This window comes from Crinia signifera, chromosome 4 (genome assembly GCF_055691185.1).
Source record: "Crinia signifera chromosome 4, ASM5569118v1, whole genome shotgun sequence".
Taxonomy (NCBI): domain Eukaryota; kingdom Metazoa; phylum Chordata; class Amphibia; order Anura; family Myobatrachidae; genus Crinia; species Crinia signifera.
The window spans coordinates 234,913,765-234,931,329 of record NC_139220.1 but is presented as its reverse complement, the minus strand read 5'-3'; the positions used below and the strand labels follow the sequence as shown (position 1 = coordinate 234,931,329).

The following is a 17,565-nucleotide window of genomic DNA, read 5'->3' as shown; positions in this document are numbered from 1 at the left end:
GGCATGAATTCCCGGCTTCCCTGGTCCTCCCAGGAGTTTTCACAAGAAGTGCAATATACAATATAAAATAATATATAGTGCAGTTTGCTTAGAATTTGATTGTAATAATTTTATTCAAAAATACACCTTGACTAAATAGAGTAGCATCCATACACTGATTTTATGATTTCCAAAGGATCTCAGCAGCTGGATTCTCATGATTATAAATACATCCCACAAAATGGCTACCTGTCACTTGTATAGATAATAAGTTATATGTAAGCTTTTTTGAGTTACTATGACATGAATTTAGGTTACTATTATGCTTTCTACTACCAATAAACATCTGGTTGTAGTTTTGATGTTGGTAAATGTCATGTGACAGGATCCATCAAACTCATACTCAAAGATTCTTGACTTTGATTGGATTTCTCTGTCATTTCTATATATTCCATTCTTGCAAATTCTTAGTTTTTGAAAAATATAATAAAACATGTGAAAAAAGACTCAGGGGGGTATTCAATCACCGTCGACCATCTCCTGACGGGGGAGATGGGCGCCAGGCCCTATTCAATGCTGTCTTCCCCGACAGTAGTGAACAGGGGAGCTCAGCAGAATGATCCCGACTTCACAAGCTGTCGGGCTCGTTCTGCCGAGAACGGCCGTGAAGTGACGAGTTTTCAGCTGCAGGCGCGACATTGAATCCCGCCTGCAAATTCTCGGCCGAGCTGACCGAGAACGGAACAGGGTCACGGACCCCAGATTGAATACCCCCTCAGTCTGGCTAAGTTTGTTGTCCTGTCCAGTATTCATTTTACAAATTACTGTAGGTTGAACAAGGAAATTCTCATGAGTTGCTCGATGGCACAAGCCATGCGTTTATCATGACTCTATCATTTTATCACATCTCTCTAATATTCCTGCCAAATAAGGATTTCAATTTCATCTTATGCCAACACTGAATCCTTTATTTATTTATTTAAACTTTGCAATGTTTATATCCTGGTCATATTTTTCAACCTTTTATAAACCATTAGATACCTAAGAAAGACCGGTTGCTATGCAAATGCAAATATAAATATATATATGAATTGGATGCAGATATGTGGTATGGTCATAGCCGCATGAACTGCCCAGCCATCCCAAGTAACCCGAGGTTTGCTCAGATGGCCAATAATAATGTTGATGATCTGATGCTGCATCTGTGGACGCATCAGCAGGTTACACAACATGCAGGAGATTCCTCTTTGCTCAAGATATCAACAGGGTAAATTTGCCTATTTTTGCTATTAAAGTAGCTGCATCCAAACACACAGCTGCTTCCCAAACTGTGTAGATCTCTGAAAAAGGTCCTCATTAAAGACAAGGATGGAGCTGCCATCAGCATTCTTTTCATCTGCACCCTACCCACTTACCCGGACCAGCCCAAATGATATATAAGGATTCAACAATCTCAGCATTCCCTAATACAAGACACATCTGGGTTATTTGATACCATCCAAACCCGAAAATCTTCTGTGGTCTTTCTGAGTTAATCTTGATCCATAATCTGATGTATAACTCTCCGGGACTGTATCCATCCTCCTCCCCAAAATATACAGGAGAGAGACTGCCGAACTACATACTTGGTAAATATCCTACCATCACAGGTGCATTTGAACTGCTTCTTTTGTCCACCCACTGGAGCACTACCTTTCCAGACTGCCCTTACCCATCCCCCAATTGGTGAAATAGAGAATTCTCTAAAGCTGTCAATTTTAAATGTTTTATTGATGCTTAATAAATGTATATTTTTGGCTAAATTGTGTTAGCCTCTATTCAGTCAAACCCAGCGCTGTATACTTTTTCTTTTTTCTCAATATAGGGAGCTTTACACACTCCCATATACAGCTGCTTTAACTACACTTGTGGTCCATATCTCTTTGTATTTGTATTCTTCAAGGATGGACAATTTGTTATGCTTTGTGGCGTGAAAGGTAAAGGTCTGAATAACATGGGGCCAAATTTCACCATAAAAACATGCTCATACAGTACAGCCAAATGCTAAATGAAATGGTCTTACACACTCACCCAATTTCTCCATTGCTCAGTAATAATATTGTACACTATAGAGAAAACATTTATGAATTTTTCAAGTAGAATAGCCTTTCTTGGAAGGAAGCTTTGAAAAATAAGGATTTAAAAAGGTTCATAACCTTACAACATTACAGAATATATTTATGGTTAAACAGTGCATTAATTTAATTGCATTGTATCATAGCTCTATTAGAATTCATGGGGCCAGCTGTGTAATTGTTATGACTGCATTACCCTGGGCCAAATTCCATGCAATGAAGATATGCAATAAAACAGAGGCTATGGATTTCTAATACAGTATGGACACTAGTATAACAAAACAAGCATTTACTCACCTGATCATCATAGCGGTATGTTAGAAACTGCTCCCCTGTTGTGTCTTCAAGGAAACTCCCTTGAGGAGAAAGGGCAAACTCAGGAAGGAAGTAAGCACCTTGCTCCTGCTCAGCTGCAGCCTGTTTGTAAATAATAGAAGCACATCAATAACTTTAATATAAGTATACCCCCAAATAACTAACAACATTCATATAAAACTCAGCATAAAAAGTCTTGGTTCGATGTAATATCTCTTAGAAGTGCTGTGACATTAAATTTTAAAGGGAAATACTTCAATTTTTCTCATGAATACAATCTAAAGGACCCCACAATGTCCATAAAGAGTTCCAGAGTTCATGGGTTACTAACATTGGCTCAACCTTCTAAAGTCCCATACATACTAGATGAGATAATAAAAGATATTGGTCGGAACTTGGGCCCTTCTGAGCGATAACTTTTGCTAACTCATCAATGATGATTGATGTCTTCTGAAATTGCAGGTCAATTTGGCTATAAAGCCAAATGACCCTTATGTTCAGTGGATCCCAAAGAGGTCAGTGAATGATAATGATTACCGTATGTATGCACAATATTGGGACCCGTTACTGCGGCCAATATTGTTGATTATATCGGCTACGGACCCTATTGCCTAGTTTATATGGGGCTTTACTCTATTAAGACATTACACTATTGTCATAAGGACACTGCTCATTTGTTATAGAATATAGCAAACTATGTGATACAGTATATAGATTTATCTATAAAGTTATGTTTAGCATGTAATATGAATCTGTGAGGATAAATAATTGTATTTGTGAAACATGGTAAAGTACATATATAACGCATAATTCTTGTACCAGCTACGGAATTATTTAGGCGTAGTTTTTTTTTATATAAAGATGGAGCCCCTCTCATTCAGCGGGGGTCTGGCAGTTGGACTGCCAACTGCCAGCCCCCGCCATCCACCGAAAGGGGATGCGCGCGAACGAGATGCTCATGCATCCCCTTCCAACTGAGCGCACCGTCGGTCCCCGCCATCTACACGCCACTGTCCGCCGGTCCCCACCACCGCCCTGCACCCCCCCCCCTAACCCTGCCCGTCTCCCTGAAGCAGAGACGGGCAGGATTCCTATCCCCGTCCCACAAAAAACGGGATGTGCGTGCTTGTGAGACGCTCGCACGTCCCAGTCAGATGGAGCGCCTCTCTGTCGGCGATCCCCAGCGCTGGCTGGGAGGCGCTCCATCTGTAAGTAAATGCGATTAAGAAAAATTATATTTATTCATAGTGTAACGGTAATGATGTTATTGTAATTAGGTGTTATATAGTATTTATTGAGAAATACTTTAAACATTCTCCTTGATTTCAGTTACCCATTTCAGTCCGTGATTGCAAATATTAATGTATTTTGCATAAATGCTGTCTGCTGGGACTTGGCAAACCAAAATTCCCAGCATGTGGGGGAGGCCTGCTGGCACTTGTAGTTCACCTGTATAAAGCAATGTTATGAATGAGTGTTTTAACCCTATCAGGCCTGGCATCCAAAGCCCAGGGATGCCGGTGACAGCCCCGGGTTTCAGCCCTAGATGGGTGAAGCCTGGAGCCTGGGGGGGCTTTATTGGGGGGGGGGTCACAGTGCTCATGGTTCGGCCGGGGGACTTTATGTAAAAAGTGTCCCCCGGCTGTGGCATGACACCGCGGGCTGTTGGAGCCCAATGCTGTTTTCAAAATACGGATGACCTACAGATTTTTGGTTTCCCATATTTTTGGAACCAGGACCGGTCTAAGAGTCTGGGGCTGGTTTCAGAAATACGGCGGACCACTACGCTTTTTGTCCCCCGTATTTTTGGAACCAGATCCGGCTCAATGAGCCTGGGGCTGGTTATGCTCAGGAGGGGGGACCCCACAGCATTTAAAAAAAAAAAAACCTTTACACATTTTTTAAGACAGGACCATGCACAGATCTCAATGATCTGTGCAGGGTTCTGGGCAATTCCCCTGTCAGAACCTGGTCTGCATGGTGATTTTTAGACACATTTTCCCGAATCCGCATCTCATTAAATATGCGATTTGTATACTTTTCAATGGGAAAACATCTGGATGCGAGTTCCGGCGTTACTAAAAATCACCTTCAGAGTGTGAGATATTTCCACATCTCATTAAATATGCAAATTTGGAAAAACGTGCGATTTCAGTCGTTTTTTGACTAAAAATCGCACAAATCACATTTTCACATCTCATTAAATGTCACCCCTCATTACTGTGCATTAGGGGTAGGACACATTTACATCATAAAAGGCAAAGGCAGCTACATAACATACACAGGGCTGCAATTTACCTTGTATTGTGTGCATGCAACTAAAGAAGTATATTTCTCCGAATGCAGAGCGGTATGCATCTATGTGGCAGAACTACCTCTATATATATTCGGCACTATACTATCTCACATCAGAGGGAGCCCATTAGAGCCCACTGTCTAAGATTCTGTTAGCTAACTTAAGCCAGACACTTGTTTAATAATGTACCATCTGTTTTGCATGTTTTACATAATAATTTACAAATTGGCTTTACTTTACAGGTATCATGCCAGTTCCCTAAATAGAGTTATGGAAGCAGTGAATCCAGGTTTTAAGATTTGGATGAAAACCAATCCTTTTGCTAAATGTTTTACTAAATTCCCAAGTGAATATAAATCATATATGTGAATCTTAAAATGAAGCAGTTTGGGTGGCTAGCTGAACCAGTTTTTCCTTAGTATTTAACCCTGGGAATGATAAAAAATGGCAGGAAAATTAGGATTAAGATGAAATACAACCTAAAAATATGCCATTCTCCTACCCAGAGCCATGGAGTTATAGATGTATCCTAGCGTATCTCCATTTTCTCTCTTCCCTAGTCACAAACTGAGAGGGGGTAGTACATAGGTTGCAACAAAAAAAAAAAAAATTGACGGTCCTCCTGCTCTCAACCCCCTCCCACATCGTTTACAGCTGGTGAGTTAAATCGGGCCCCTATATTAACAGTTGCATATAGTAGAGCCCAGGCTATGAAAAGGGAGACATCTTCATGTTTCTCACCATGGACCTAATTGTGCGGAGTTTGTATATTCTCCCCGTGTTTGCGTGAGTTTACTCCGGGTACACCGGTTTCCTCCCACAATCCAAAAATATACTGGTAAGTCAATTGGCTTCCAACAAAATGAACCCTAGAAGGTATGTGTGTGTCCGTGTGCATGTGGTAGGGAATATAGCTTGTAAGCTCCACTGGGGCAGGGACTGATGTGAATGTTCATTTATACTCTGTACAGCGCTGCGGAATATGGATGCACTATATAAGAAACTGTAAATAATAATAAATAATAATAATGTTTCTGATTATACAATTTTCAGACAAATCTGTACACAACTGAATCTGGCATTCAATGCACCCTGCAAAGTTCTCCACTTTACAAAAAAATATGTACAGTATGATGGAGTCTTTATGCACCAAACTCATAACACACCTTTACCCATTAGCGTGTACCAATTTAATGAAAAAAGAGAGAGAAAGCAATGCTTGTCTGTTTTCTTAGGGATGTACGGTATTTACACTTGCATACAAGGTTGCAATAAAAAACTAAAAGCAGCAAAGTGGAAGGAAATAGGAAGTAGTTAGTGGACAGCACTAAGGAAATCAAAATAGTGAATTGGCAGGAAGTTCCTATTTGTGTGAAACAGTTTTAAAATACATAATAAAACATAATAATGCCTTATCAGCATGTACAAAATCAAGAGAGAACATAAGGGCAACAGACAAAGGGCCTTATTTTGGTTCATTCTTTCTGACAAAATCCTTCTTAGATGGACAAAACCAAGTGCACTGCAGGGGGGGCAGATGTAACATGTGCAGAGAGAATTAGATTTGGGTGAGTAATTTTGTTTCTGTGCAGGGAAAATACTGACTGCTTTATTTTTACACTGCAATATAGATCTCACTTTGAAGTAAAACCCAACCCAAATCTAATTCTCTCTGCACATTTTACATCTGCCCCACCTGCAGTGCACATGGTTTTGCCCATCTAAGAAGGATTTTGTCAGAAAGAATGAACCAAAATAAGGCCCAAAGTGCCAAAATTTAATAAGATTTTATTATTACATAAAAGAAAAAGATTTGAGGCCAAATGTAATAGGGTGTGAGAATCAGAATGTGAGAGACTTGGGGAGTGTTTTCCCATTTCTTTAGATTTTCTTATTTACATGGCAAAACCAATCTGTTTTTTTTTTTAGTGTAAATGATTGCGGCTTTAAAAAAAATTGGGAAAACTCCCCCAAAATCTATAATTTTCTGATTCACACACCCTATTACATTTTCCCATTTAAGTTAATTTACCAAATACCTGGAGTGAAAACTATGTACTGAAAAGGCACATACACACATGAAAAAAATAAATGCATAAATAACAAGGCAAGCACAAAGGGGCCAATGTAGAGTTAAATGCAAGTCATTCATATTGCAGTGCGATTAATCCCACGTATGCTGAGTAGTGTTCATCTATCCGCCTCTATCCAAACACTTTGTTTCATATCAATTTAAACCAATTACATTGGGCATACATGAATTGGGTGAGGGTTGTTAGGTCTACAACAACTACGTTGACAAGCATTGGGTCAACACCACTAAGTCGACAGGCAGCAAGGTTGACATGGGTCTAGGTTGACATGGGTCAAGGTCGACATGTGTCTAGGTCGACAGGACATTAGGTCGACACAAGCAATAGGTCAACATGGGCAAGGTCGACATGGGGCTTTTTACCCGAATGTCGACACAGTTTGAAGTGCACCACATCCCCTCGCATCGCTCGCTTTGGGATGGTAAACGATATCACACAGAAAGGCCCTTCTGAGTGTACACTCAATAACGTTAACTATGCGCATTCCCACGCACCATTAAAGACCCCCTTCCTCATCTGTACATGTGCAGACAAGTGAGGACCCCATTAGCAAGGGCTATGCAGCAGCTGCCGCATGGCCCCTGTTTCTTCCCCTCACCGTCGCTCCATCCCCACCGGCATCGGCAAGTGTGTATACACTTGCTGATGCCAGTAAGTGTAGCAGGATCCCTTCCGACGCTGATATTGTGCAATGTGTATGGGGCTTAACCATATGGAAAGATACTAGTTGGAGTCCATCAAATCTTTTCTATACAGTAAATTGGTGTTAAAATAGACAATTTTATAAATCTATATTATACAACTGTAAGGGTTGTGCCAGTACGTAGGTTTATTTTATTTTTTAGAAATAGGCATACTTCTAGGAACTAATTATTAACTATGAAGACAAAAATAAAATGGAATTTGAATCACATTTTTACAGTTGTCGAGCTTAGTAAACTATAAAGAAACTAAGGTATGTATGTATTACCTTGATGTGACATCAGAGAGTGGATTAACCCCTTCCTGACAGAGCTAGTTTTTGCGTTCCTGACAGAGCCATTTTTTTCAAATCTGACATGTCTCACTTAAGTGGGGATAACTTTTTTTTGCTTTTACTTATCCCAGTGATTTTGAGATTGTTTTCTCGTGACACATTGTACTTCAAGTTAGTGGTAAATTTTCGTCAATACAGTCTGTGTTTTTTTGTGAAAAATACCAAAATATCGTGAAAAAATGGAAAATTTAGCGATTTGCAAAATGTTAAATTTTCTGCTTGTGAGACAAATAATCTTACCACTCAAAATAGTGAATAACTAACATAGACCATATGTCTACTTTATGTTGACATCATTATTTCAACTTCCTTTTAATTTTTTGGGACACTAGGAGGCTTACAATATGAATAGCAAATTCTCAAATTTTCAAGAAAATTTCAAACACTGATTTTTTTAGGGACCAGTTCAGTTCTGATGTGACTTTGAGGGACTTGTATGTGAGACACCCCCATAAATGATGCCATTTCAAAAAACTGCACCCCTCACAGTATTCAAAACAGCATTTTGGAAGTTTGTTAACCCTTTAGGTGTTTCACAGGAATTAAAACAAAGTGTAGGTGAAATTTCAAAATTTCTTTTTTTTTGCAGATTTGCAATTTTAATACATTTTTCTAAGGAACACAGTACATTTTACTAGAGAAATGTGACTAAAAATTGATTCCCCCAATTCTTTGGTTTTCATAAATATCCTATATGTGGCCCTAGTGTGCACGGTGACCAAACCACAGGCTTCATAATAGAAGGAGCACCTACTTGATTTTGGAGCCTCCTTTTTATGAGATTATTTTTTAGGCACCATGTAGGTTTCTAGGCACCATAAGATGCTAAAAGTTAGGAACCCCCCCACAAGTGACCCCATTTTGCAAACTACACCCCTCAGGGAATTCATCTAGGGGTATAGTGTACATTTCAAACCCCCAGGGGTTTCACCAATTGTGGTACAACTGGGCAGTGAAAATGAAAAATTATTTTTTTTACACAAAAATGCAGTTCTGGCTCCAAATTTGTCATTTTCAGAAGGTATGAAGGAGACAAAGCAACCCAAAATCTGTGCCCCAATTTCTCCCGAGTACGGCAATGCCTCACATGTGACCAAAAAATACCAGTTGGGTGCATGGCAGGACTCAGAAGGGAAGGAGTGATTTTTGGATTTTGCAGCTCAGATTCTGGTGGAATTTTGGTGGGTGCTATGTCGCATTAGCAAGACCCCCCAAGCACCAATACAGTGGAACCCCCCCACAAGTCACCCCATTTTGAAAACTACACCCCTCAGGGAATTCATCTAGGGGTATAGTGTACATTTCAAACCCCCAGGGGTTTCACCAATTTTGATACAAGTGGGCAGTGAAAATGAAAAATTACATTTTTTTACACAAAAATGCAGTTCTGGCTCAAAATTTTTCATTTTCAGAAGGTATGAAGGAGAAAAAGCACCCCAAAATCTGTGCCCCAATTTCTCCCGAGTACGGCAATGCCTCACATGTGACCAAAAAATACCAGTTGGGTGCATGGCAGGACTCAGAAGGGAAGGAGTGATTTTTGGATTTTGCAGCACAGATTCTGGTGGAATGAATGGTGGGTGCTATGTTGCACCAATACAGTGGAACCCCCCCACAAGTCACCCCATTTTGCAAAGTACACCCCTCAGGGAATTCATCTAGGGGTATAGTGTACATTTCAAACCCCCAGGGGTTTCACCAATTTTGATACAAGTGGGCAGTGAAAATGAAAAATTACATTTTTTTACACAAAAATGCAGTTCTGGCTCACAAATTTTTCATTTTCAGAAGGTATGAAGGAGAAAAAGCACCCCAAAATCTGTGCCCCAATTTCTCCCGAGTACGGCAATGCCTCACATGTGACCAAAAAATACCAGTTGGGTGCATGGCAGGACTCAGAAGGGAAGGAGTGATTTTTGGATTTTGCAGCTCAGATTCTGGTGGAATTTTGGTGGGTGCTATGGCGCATTAGCAAGACCCCCCAAGCACCAATACAGTGGAACCCCCCCACAAGTCACCCCATTTTGAAAACTACACCCCTCAGGGAATTCATCTAGGGGTATAGTGTACATTTCAAACCCCCAGGGGTTTCACCAATTTTGATACAAGTGGGCAGTGAACATGAAAAATTACATTTTTTACACAAAAATGCAGTTCTGGCTCCAAATTTGTCATTTTCAGAAGGTATGAAGGAGACAAAGCACCCCAAAATCTGTGCCCCAATTTCTCCCGAGTACGGCAATGCCTCACATGTGACCAAAAAATACCAGTTGGGTGCATGGCAGGACTCAGAAGGGAAGGAGTGATTTTTGGATTTTGCAGCTCAGATTCTGGTGGAATTTTGGTGGGTGCTATGTCGCATTAGCAAGACCCCCCAAGCACCAATACAGTGGAACCCCCCCACAAGTCACCCCATTTTGCAAACTACACCCCTCAGGGAATTCATCTAGGGGTATAGTGTACATTTCAAACCCCCAGGGGTTTCACCAATTTTGATACAAGTGGGCAGTGAACATGAAAAATTACATTTTTTACACAAAAATGCAGTTCTGGCTCAAAATTTTTCATTTTCACAAGGAATGAAGGAGAAAAAGCACCCCAAAATCTGTGCCCCAATTTCTCCCGAGTACGGCAATGCCTCACATGTGACCAAAAAATACCAGTTGGGTGCATGGCAGGACTCAGAAGGGAAGGAGTGATTTTTGGATTTTGCAGCTCAGATTCTGGTGGAATTTTGGTGGGTGCTATGTCGCATTAGCAAGACCCCCCAAGCACCAATACAGTGGAACCCCCCCACAAGTCACCCCATTTTGCAAACTACACCCCTCAGGGAATTCATCTAGGGGTATAGTGTACATTTCAAACCCCCAGGGGTTTCACCAATTTTGATACAAGTGGGCAGTGAACATGAAAAATTACATTTTTTACACAAAAATGCAGTTCTGGCTCAAAATTTTTCATTTTCACAAGGAATGAAGGAGAAAAAGCACCCCAAAATCTGTGCCCCAATTTCTCCCGAGTACGGCAATGCCTCACATGTGACCAAAAAATACCAGTTGGGTGCATGGCAGGACTCAGAAGGGAAGGAGTGATTTTTGGATTTTGCAGCTCAGATTCTGGTGGAATTTTGGTGGGTGCTATGTCGCATTAGCAAGACCCCCCAAGCACCAATACAGTGGAACCCCCCCACAAGTCACACCATTTTGCAAACTACACCCCTCAGGGAATTCATCTAGGGGTATAGTGTACATTTCAAACCCCCAGGGGTTTCACCAATTTTGATACAAGTGGGCAGTGAACATGAAAAATTACATTTTTTACACAAAAATGCAGTTCTGGCTCAAAATTTTTCATTTTCAGAAGGTATGAAGGAGAAAAAGCACCCCAAAATCTGTGCCCCAATTTCTCCCGAGTACGGCAATGCCTCACATGTGACCAAAAAATACCAGTTGGGTGCATGGCAGGACTCAGAAGGGAAGGAGTGATTTTTGGATTTTGCAGCACAGATTCTGGTGGAATGAATGGTGGGTGCTATGTTGCACCAATACAGTGGAACCCCCCCACAAGTCACCTCATTTTGCAAACTACACCCCTCAGGGAATTCATCTAGGGGTATAGTGTACATTTCAAACCCCCAGGGGTTTCACCAATTTTGATACAAGTGGGCAGTGAAAATGAAAAATTACATTTTTTTACACAAAAATGCAGTTCTGGCTCAAAATTTTTCATTTTCACAAGGAATGAAGGAGAAAAAGCACCCCAAAATCTGTGCCCCAATTTCTCCCGAGTACGGCAATGCCTCACATGTGACCAAAAAATACCAGTTGGGTGCATGGCAGGACTCAGAAGGGAAGGAGTGATTTTTGGATTTTGCAGCTCAGATTCTGGTGGAATTTTGGTGGGTGCTATGTCGCATTAGCAAGACCCCCCAAGCACCAATACAGTGGAACCCCCCCACAAGTCACCCCATTTTGCAAACTACACCCCTCAGGGAATTCATCTAGGGGTATAGTGTACATTTCAAACCCCCAGGGGTTTCACCAATTTTGATACAAGTGGGCAGTGAACATGAAAAATTACATTTTTTACACAAAAATGCAGTTCTGGCTCAAAATTTTTCATTTTCAGAAGGTATGAAGGAGAAAAAGCATTCTCCTACCCAGAGCCATGGAGTTATAGATGTATCCTAGCGTATCTCCATTTTCTCTCTTCCCTAGTCACAAACTGAGAGGGGGTAGTACATAGGTTGCAACAAAAAAAAAAAAATTGACGGTCCTCCTGCTCTCAACCCCCTCCCACATCGTTTACAGCTGGTGAGTTAAATCGGGCCCCTATATTAACAGTTGCATATAGTAGAGCCCAGGCTATGAAAAGGGAGACATCTTCATGTTTCTCACCATGGACCTAATTGTGCGGAGTTTGTATATTCTCCCCGTGTTTGCGTGAGTTTACTCCGGGTACACCGGTTTCCTCCCACAATCCAAAAATATACTGGTAAGTCAATTGGCTTCCAACAAAATGAACCCTAGAAGGTATGTGTGTGTCCGTGTGCATGTGGTAGGGAATATAGCTTGTAAGCTCCACTGGGGCAGGGACTGATGTGAATGTTCATTTATACTCTGTACAGCGCTGCGGAATATGGATGCACTATATAAGAAACTGTAAATAATAATAAATAATAATAATGTTTCTGATTATACAATTTTCAGACAAATCTGTACACAACTGAATCTGGCATTCAATGCACCCTGCAAAGTTCTCCACTTTACAAAAAAATATGTACAGTATGATGGAGTCTTTATGCACCAAACTCATAACACACCTTTACCCATTAGCGTGTACCAATTTAATGAAAAAAGAGAGAGAAAGCAATGCTTGTCTGTTTTCTTAGGGATGTACGGTATTTACACTTGCATACAAGGTTGCAATAAAAAACTAAAAGCAGCAAAGTGGAAGGAAATAGGAAGTAGTTAGTGGACAGCACTAAGGAAATCAAAATAGTGAATTGGCAGGAAGTTCCTATTTGTGTGAAACAGTTTTAAAATACATAATAAAACATAATAATGCCTTATCAGCATGTACAAAATCAAGAGAGAACATAAGGGCAACAGACAAAGGGCCTTATTTTGGTTCATTCTTTCTGACAAAATCCTTCTTAGATGGACAAAACCAAGTGCACTGCAGGGGGGGCAGATGTAACATGTGCAGAGAGAATTAGATTTGGGTGAGTAATTTTGTTTCTGTGCAGGGAAAATACTGACTGCTTTATTTTTACACTGCAATATAGATCTCACTTTGAAGTAAAACCCAACCCAAATCTAATTCTCTCTGCACATTTTACATCTGCCCCACCTGCAGTGCACATGGTTTTGCCCATCTAAGAAGGATTTTGTCAGAAAGAATGAACCAAAATAAGGCCCAAAGTGCCAAAATTTAATAAGATTTTATTATTACATAAAAGAAAAAGATTTGAGGCCAAATGTAATAGGGTGTGAGAATCAGAATGTGAGAGACTTGGGGAGTGTTTTCCCATTTCTTTAGATTTTCTTATTTACATGGCAAAACCAATCTGTTTTTTTTTTTAGTGTAAATGATTGCGGCTTTAAAAAAAATTGGGAAAACTCCCCCAAAATCTATAATTTTCTGATTCACACACCCTATTACATTTTCCCATTTAAGTTAATTTACCAAATACCTGGAGTGAAAACTATGTACTGAAAAGGCACATACACACATGAAAAAAATAAATGCATAAATAACAAGGCAAGCACAAAGGGGCCAATGTAGAGTTAAATGCAAGTCATTCATATTGCAGTGCGATTAATCCCACGTATGCTGAGTAGTGTTCATCTATCCGCCTCTATCCAAACACTTTGTTTCATATCAATTTAAACCAATTACATTGGGCATACATGAATTGGGTGAGGGTTGTTAGGTCTACAACAACTACGTTGACAAGCATTGGGTCAACACCACTAAGTCGACAGGCAGCAAGGTTGACATGGGTCTAGGTTGACATGGGTCAAGGTCGACATGTGTCTAGGTCGACAGGACATTAGGTCGACACAAGCAATAGGTCAACATGGGCAAGGTCGACATGGGGCTTTTTACCCGAATGTCGACACAGTTTGAAGTGCACCACATCCCCTCGCATCGCTCGCTTTGGGATGGTAAACGATATCACACAGAAAGGCCCTTCTGAGTGTACACTCAATAACGTTAACTATGCGCATTCCCACGCACCATTAAAGACCCCCTTCCTCATCTGTACATGTGCAGACAAGTGAGGACCCCATTAGCAAGGGCTATGCAGCAGCTGCCGCATGGCCCCTGTTTCTTCCCCTCACCGTCGCTCCATCCCCACCGGCATCGGCAAGTGTGTATACACTTGCTGATGCCAGTAAGTGTAGCAGGATCCCTTCCGACGCTGATATTGTGCAATGTGTATGGGGCTTAACCATATGGAAAGATACTAGTTGGAGTCCATCAAATCTTTTCTATACAGTAAATTGGTGTTAAAATAGACAATTTTATAAATCTATATTATACAACTGTAAGGGTTGTGCCAGTACGTAGGTTTATTTTATTTTTTAGAAATAGGCATACTTCTAGGAACTAATTATTAACTATGAAGACAAAAATAAAATGGAATTTGAATCACATTTTTACAGTTGTCGAGCTTAGTAAACTATAAAGAAACTAAGGTATGTATGTATTACCTTGATGTGACATCAGAGAGTGGATTAACCCCTTCCTGACAGAGCTAGTTTTTGCGTTCCTGACAGAGCCATTTTTTTCAAATCTGACATGTCTCACTTAAGTGGGGATAACTTTTTTTTGCTTTTACTTATCCCAGTGATTTTGAGATTGTTTTCTCGTGACACATTGTACTTCAAGTTAGTGGTAAATTTTCGTCAATACAGTCTGTGTTTTTTTGTGAAAAATACCAAAATATCGTGAAAAAATGGAAAATTTAGCGATTTGCAAAATGTTAAATTTTCTGCTTGTGAGACAAATAATCTTACCACTCAAAATAGTGAATAACTAACATAGACCATATGTCTACTTTATGTTGACATCATTATTTCAACTTCCTTTTAATTTTTTGGGACACTAGGAGGCTTACAATATGAATAGCAAATTCTCAAATTTTCAAGAAAATTTCAAACACTGATTTTTTTAGGGACCAGTTCAGTTCTGATGTGACTTTGAGGGACTTGTATGTGAGACACCCCCATAAATGATGCCATTTCAAAAAACTGCACCCCTCACAGTATTCAAAACAGCATTTTGGAAGTTTGTTAACCCTTTAGGTGTTTCACAGGAATTAAAACAAAGTGTAGGTGAAATTTCAAAATTTCTTTTTTTTTGCAGATTTGCAATTTTAATACATTTTTCTAAGGAACACAGTACATTTTACTAGAGAAATGTGACTAAAAATTGATTCCCCCAATTCTTTGGTTTTCATAAATATCCTATATGTGGCCCTAGTGTGCACGGTGACCAAACCACAGGCTTCATAATAGAAGGAGCACCTACTTGATTTTGGAGCCTCCTTTTTATGAGATTATTTTTTAGGCACCATGTAGGTTTCTAGGCACCATAAGATGCTAAAAGTTAGGAACCCCCCCACAAGTGACCCCATTTTGCAAACTACACCCCTCAGGGAATTCATCTAGGGGTATAGTGTACATTTCAAACCCCCAGGGGTTTCACCAATTGTGGTACAACTGGGCAGTGAAAATGAAAAATTATTTTTTTTACACAAAAATGCAGTTCTGGCTCCAAATTTGTCATTTTCAGAAGGTATGAAGGAGACAAAGCAACCCAAAATCTGTGCCCCAATTTCTCCCGAGTACGGCAATGCCTCACATGTGACCAAAAAATACCAGTTGGGTGCATGGCAGGACTCAGAAGGGAAGGAGTGATTTTTGGATTTTGCAGCTCAGATTCTGGTGGAATTTTGGTGGGTGCTATGTCGCATTAGCAAGACCCCCCAAGCACCAATACAGTGGAACCCCCCCACAAGTCACCCCATTTTGAAAACTACACCCCTCAGGGAATTCATCTAGGGGTATAGTGTACATTTCAAACCCCCAGGGGTTTCACCAATTTTGATACAAGTGGGCAGTGAAAATGAAAAATTACATTTTTTTACACAAAAATGCAGTTCTGGCTCAAAATTTTTCATTTTCAGAAGGTATGAAGGAGAAAAAGCACCCCAAAATCTGTGCCCCAATTTCTCCCGAGTACGGCAATGCCTCACATGTGACCAAAAAATACCAGTTGGGTGCATGGCAGGACTCAGAAGGGAAGGAGTGATTTTTGGATTTTGCAGCACAGATTCTGGTGGAATGAATGGTGGGTGCTATGTTGCACCAATACAGTGGAACCCCCCCACAAGTCACCCCATTTTGCAAAGTACACCCCTCAGGGAATTCATCTAGGGGTATAGTGTACATTTCAAACCCCCAGGGGTTTCACCAATTTTGATACAAGTGGGCAGTGAAAATGAAAAATTACATTTTTTTACACAAAAATGCAGTTCTGGCTCACAAATTTTTCATTTTCAGAAGGTATGAAGGAGAAAAAGCACCCCAAAATCTGTGCCCCAATTTCTCCCGAGTACGGCAATGCCTCACATGTGACCAAAAAATACCAGTTGGGTGCATGGCAGGACTCAGAAGGGAAGGAGTGATTTTTGGATTTTGCAGCTCAGATTCTGGTGGAATTTTGGTGGGTGCTATGGCGCATTAGCAAGACCCCCCAAGCACCAATACAGTGGAACCCCCCCACAAGTCACCCCATTTTGAAAACTACACCCCTCAGGGAATTCATCTAGGGGTATAGTGTACATTTCAAACCCCCAGGGGTTTCACCAATTTTGATACAAGTGGGCAGTGAACATGAAAAATTACATTTTTTACACAAAAATGCAGTTCTGGCTCCAAATTTGTCATTTTCAGAAGGTATGAAGGAGACAAAGCACCCCAAAATCTGTGCCCCAATTTCTCCCGAGTACGGCAATGCCTCACATGTGACCAAAAAATACCAGTTGGGTGCATGGCAGGACTCAGAAGGGAAGGAGTGATTTTTGGATTTTGCAGCTCAGATTCTGGTGGAATTTTGGTGGGTGCTATGTCGCATTAGCAAGACCCCCCAAGCACCAATACAGTGGAACCCCCCCACAAGTCACCCCATTTTGCAAACTACACCCCTCAGGGAATTCATCTAGGGGTATAGTGTACATTTCAAACCCCCAGGGGTTTCACCAATTTTGATACAAGTGGGCAGTGAACATGAAAAATTACATTTTTTACACAAAAATGCAGTTCTGGCTCAAAATTTTTCATTTTCACAAGGAATGAAGGAGAAAAAGCACCCCAAAATCTGTGCCCCAATTTCTCCCGAGTACGGCAATGCCTCACATGTGACCAAAAAATACCAGTTGGGTGCATGGCAGGACTCAGAAGGGAAGGAGTGATTTTTGGATTTTGCAGCTCAGATTCTGGTGGAATTTTGGTGGGTGCTATGTCGCATTAGCAAGACCCCCCAAGCACCAATACAGTGGAACCCCCCCACAAGTCACCCCATTTTGCAAACTACACCCCTCAGGGAATTCATCTAGGGGTATAGTGTACATTTCAAACCCCCAGGGGTTTCACCAATTTTGATACAAGTGGGCAGTGAACATGAAAAATTACATTTTTTACACAAAAATGCAGTTCTGGC

General features: G+C 40.7%; 1 protein-coding gene across 3 annotated transcripts in view; it reads right to left on the bottom strand.

Moving 5' to 3' along the window:
* The window catches only part of ADAMTSL3 (ADAMTS like 3), a 449,068-nt gene that overhangs the window by 335,062 nt on the left and 96,441 nt on the right, over window positions 1-17,565 (bottom strand). For all 3 annotated transcript variants that reach the window (XM_083184018.1, XM_083184017.1, XM_083184019.1), the window contains exon 3: window positions 2,391-2,510. In XM_083184018.1, the coding sequence (XP_083040144.1) occupies window positions 2,391-2,510 (120 nt within the window). The remainder of the gene's footprint in view (window positions 1-2,390; window positions 2,511-17,565) is intronic.